Source organism: Mus caroli, chromosome 7 (genome assembly GCF_900094665.2).
Source record: "Mus caroli chromosome 7, CAROLI_EIJ_v1.1, whole genome shotgun sequence".
In the NCBI taxonomy this organism is placed as follows: domain Eukaryota; kingdom Metazoa; phylum Chordata; class Mammalia; order Rodentia; family Muridae; genus Mus; species Mus caroli.
In genome coordinates this window covers 27939454-27942223 of record NC_034576.1, presented here as the reverse complement: position 1 = coordinate 27942223, position 2770 = coordinate 27939454, and the positions used below count along the sequence as shown (strand labels likewise).

The following is a 2770-nucleotide window of genomic DNA, read 5'->3' as shown; positions in this document are numbered from 1 at the left end:
TCAGTGGGTAAGAGCACCCGACTGCTCTTCCGAAGGTCAGGAGTTCAAATCCCAGCAACCACATGGTGGCTCACAACCATCCGTAACAAGATCTGACTCCCTCTTCTGGAGTGTCTGAAGACAGCTACAGTGTACTTACATATAATAAATAAATAAATCTTTAAAAAAAAAACATAAAAAACAAAAACAGGGTTTCAGGTAGCTCAGGCTGGCCTTGAACTCCTGATCCTCCCACCTCAGTCTCCTCAGTGCTATGATCTGAATGGCCCCTTCATGCTTTTGGGAAACTTAAGGCCACTCAGGCTTTCTGTGCCTCAGTTTCTCAACTCTAGGATAATAACCGAAAAGCCGAGTTCATGCATTACAGCACCTCTTTAAGGGTACCTCGAACATAGTAGGTGTTCAATAAACACTGCATGACTGGGCCGTTGCTCTAATAAATGGATTGATTCATCAGTAAACATCTTGGAGCAGAGTCTAGATGTAAGGGCACAGACAGAGCCCATCAATAAAACTGGAAGTCAGCAGGGTGACTGCTGTGTGCAGGCACCATGGAGCGGGCCAGGGCTGAGCAGACAGTCAGGACTCACTTGTCGGCAGCTCCTCTCAGTCCACTGAAGGACTGGGTTGGGTGAGGCAGAGAACTTGACCACTTCGTTTTCATATTCATCCAGTAGGCGAACTCGAAGCCGGTAGATGCAGCCGCAGTTCTCACGGGCGCCCCACCTGTAAGGTGGTAGTGCATCATCAAGTCCCTGCCACCCAGCCAGCTGTCTGGGTTGGCAGAGGGAGGCTGAGGGCTATGCTTTCTTGCACCTGAACTGAGGTCTGTCCACTTAGAGCATCTAGGCACTTAAGAGGCTCAGTGCTGGGACGGAGCTAAGTGGGAGGAGCCAAGCCTGAGGAAAGAGCCCAGAAGGCTTTGTTAATGGGGGAAGTAGAACTATGGCGTTCTAGGAAGGAGCCACACCTAGGCAGGAACGTGTTGACCTGAAGAAGGAGCCAGAGCCCAAGAGAAAAGAGCAAATGCTTTTCGGAAGGCTTTGGTGCCTCTAGCCAGGGCTTCAGCTCCATCACCCTCTGTGAGTGTCAGTTCTTGGGCCAGTGTTGCCAACTCATCAGAAGCCTTGACAATCCACAAGACAAGGGTTGTCTCTGAGTGGAACGATCGCATGGAGCCAGTCAGTGGACTTGTGTGCATGATGCCTGCTTGGGGGCTGGGGGGCGGGGGGAGTCGGGAGGGATGTATACAGGAAGGAGGTCTCGGCACTCAACAGGGTTCCTCCCCTCCCTAGCTCTGCTACTGTAAGTACCTCCCAAGAAAGGGGAGCCCAACCCAATGGAGCTGATGGCGATGAGACTGAACTATCCCTGTAGCCCACTCTAGCTACCATCCCTGTGGCTCCGGCTTCACTTACCAGTCAGCTACGCAGATCTCAATCTGGCCACTGTCCAACAGCTCCTGCCATACTCCTTCCTTCACCAGGTCTACAAGCTGCCTCTTGGAGCACCACCTGGGAGGGAGATGCTGGGACTGAGACACAATCCTAAAATGACTGCTGCGAAGCCTCTCCTAATCACCCTGCTTAAAGTAGCTGCTCGGCTTGCTTTTCAGGACAAGAAGGTGTATGGTGCTTGCTGTGTCCCTTACACCCACTCCCATTTCCACCCTGCTCGGCTCGCAGGAGGCTGATCTTCATGCTAGTCTTCATGATGGAGGGCCCCACACATTAGGCAGCTGAGCAGGGAATTCTAGTGCCTCTTAAGATTCTGGGGGCCCTGCCGGGCGTGGTTGGCACACGCCTTTAATCCCAGCACTCGGGAGGCAGAGGCAGGCAGATTTCTGAGTTCAAGGCCAGCCTGGTCTACAAAGTGAGTACCAGGACAGCTAGGGCGAGTAGACCCTGTCTCAAACAAAACAAAACAGAACAAAACAAAAAACCAAAAACAAACAAACAAAAAAACAAACAAAGAAAAGATTCTGGGGCCCAAAAGATAACAGAAATGCTTGCTAGTGGAAGTGAGCTGTGTCAGGACAAACCTAAGTATGCGTGGGAACTTCATAAATGATAGAGAAAATGGACATGGTAGCGCAGGCCTGTACTGCCAGTACTTGGGAAACAGAGGCAGGAGGATCAGAAATTCAAGGCCAGGCTCAGCTACACAATCAGTTAGAAGTCAACCTGGTCAATATGAGACTCTGTCTTGGGAGAAAAAAAAAAATCAGAAAATTTAGAGCCAGATTATCTGGGTTCAAATTCCAACTCTACCGTTTACTTTTTTTTTTTTTTTTTCAGATTTATTTATTTATTTATTTATTTATTTATTTTATCTATGTGAGTACACTGTCGCCCTCTTCAGGAACACCAGAAGAGGGCATCGTATCCCATTACTGGTGGTTGTAAGCCACCATGTGGTTGCTGAGAATTAAACTCAGGACCTCTGGAAGAGCAGCCAGTGCTCTTAGCCACTGAGCCATCTCTCTCTCTCTACACACACATACACACACACATTTATATTTATATTTATTTATTTTGAGACAGGATTTCACTATGTGGTTCTGACTGACCTAGAACTCATTATGTAGACCAAGCTGGCCTCAAACTCACAGGGCTCCTCTGCCTGCTTCTGCCGTGGGAATGCTGGGATTAAAGGCTTGTGCCACTACTCCCAGCCACTATATTTTAGATATTAGCCATTCTCTTTTTTTTTTTTTTTTTTTTGGTTTTTCGAGACAGGGTTTCTCTGTGTAGCCCTGGCTGTCCTGGCA

The 2770-nt window shown here is 48.7% G+C and overlaps 1 protein-coding gene across 4 annotated transcripts in view; it reads right to left on the bottom strand.

Annotated features, from left to right (window-relative positions):
• The window catches only part of Fbxo17 (F-box protein 17), a 26462-nt gene that overhangs the window by 1152 nt on the left and 22540 nt on the right, over positions 1-2770 (bottom strand). For all 4 annotated transcript variants that reach the window (XR_002378357.1, XM_021167352.2, XM_029479988.1 and 1 more), the window contains 2 exons: positions 1419-1514; positions 591-726 (listed from right to left, as the gene is read on the bottom strand). Coding sequence is in view for 3 of the 4 variants with exons in the window: in XM_021167352.2 (XP_021023011.1) it covers positions 591-726; positions 1419-1514 (232 nt within the window). In the remaining variant the exon portion in view is untranslated. The remainder of the gene's footprint in view (positions 1-590; positions 727-1418; positions 1515-2770) is intronic.